At 33.0% G+C, this 900-nt stretch overlaps 1 protein-coding gene across 1 annotated transcript in view; it reads left to right on the forward strand.

Moving 5' to 3' along the window:
* Positions 1–900, forward strand: part of LOC104773358 — a 3,577-nt gene that overhangs the window by 2,493 nt on the left and 184 nt on the right. The window contains exons 4-6 of the mRNA XM_019242635.1: positions 163–292; positions 366–547; positions 625–748. Of these exons, the coding sequence (XP_019098180.1) occupies positions 163–292; positions 366–547; positions 625–748 (436 nt within the window). The remainder of the gene's footprint in view (positions 1–162; positions 293–365; positions 548–624; positions 749–900) is intronic.

The following is a 900-nucleotide window of genomic DNA, read 5'->3' on the forward strand; positions in this document are numbered from 1 at the left end:
AATTACAGTGTATCAAATGCATTCAACACCACAGATATTCACTTAAATCCGTCAATTCCCGCAGTCGAAAAATTCCGACAAATGTAATTAGTTTTCGAGATCATCAGTTATATGCTATACATAACTAAATGTATTCTCATTTTTATCTTTCATCTTTAAAAGGATGCCAAACACTAGCGTTGTTGAGTTGGTTCACAATGAGGAGAATATACAGCCAAAGGTAACTTTGTATGAGGAGTTTTTCATGAAAAATGAAAAGATGACTATCGACGACATCCTATATTCATTAGAGGTATTGTTAATCTAAATACAGTGTTCAAAATAATAACAATTACAAAATATTAATCATGATTGTGTATATTTAGGTTCGTACATGTGTGACAATTGGAACGATCTGTTCGGTTGAGACAGTGCCTAAGTGGTATTACATTGCATGCAAAGAATGTAGAAAGAAGGTTCAACCATATCCACTAGAATCTGACAAGGGGAAAAAACGTCTTTATAGTTGTGGTGTTTGCGATGACGATGTCAAAGAAGTTGATTACAAGTATGTGTTACTTAATATATTTATAATTGAATTCATGCGAATATGTTGACCATTTGAATTCTTTTATGTATTTTCAGGTATAAACTCATACTACACGTTTCGTATGGAAATTCTCCAAAGATTAAGCTGCTTTTTTTTTATGGTCTAGCCCAACTATTCGTAGGTAAAAAGGCTGATGAATTAGTTTCTCAAATTGCCGAGGTACGTTCTAACAGGATAAACATTGTACTTTTTATCAGAATATAAATTTCAAAGAATCTATAGTAACACGCACTTTTCTTGCAAATTTGGAACAATGCTCAGGATGATCAAAACATTATGCCCGTTTGTCTTTCTGCTCTAATCGGGAAGAC

Source organism: Camelina sativa, unplaced genomic scaffold (assembly GCF_000633955.1).
Source record: "Camelina sativa cultivar DH55 unplaced genomic scaffold, Cs unpScaffold00518, whole genome shotgun sequence".
In the NCBI taxonomy this organism is placed as follows: Eukaryota; Viridiplantae; Streptophyta; class Magnoliopsida; order Brassicales; family Brassicaceae; genus Camelina; species Camelina sativa.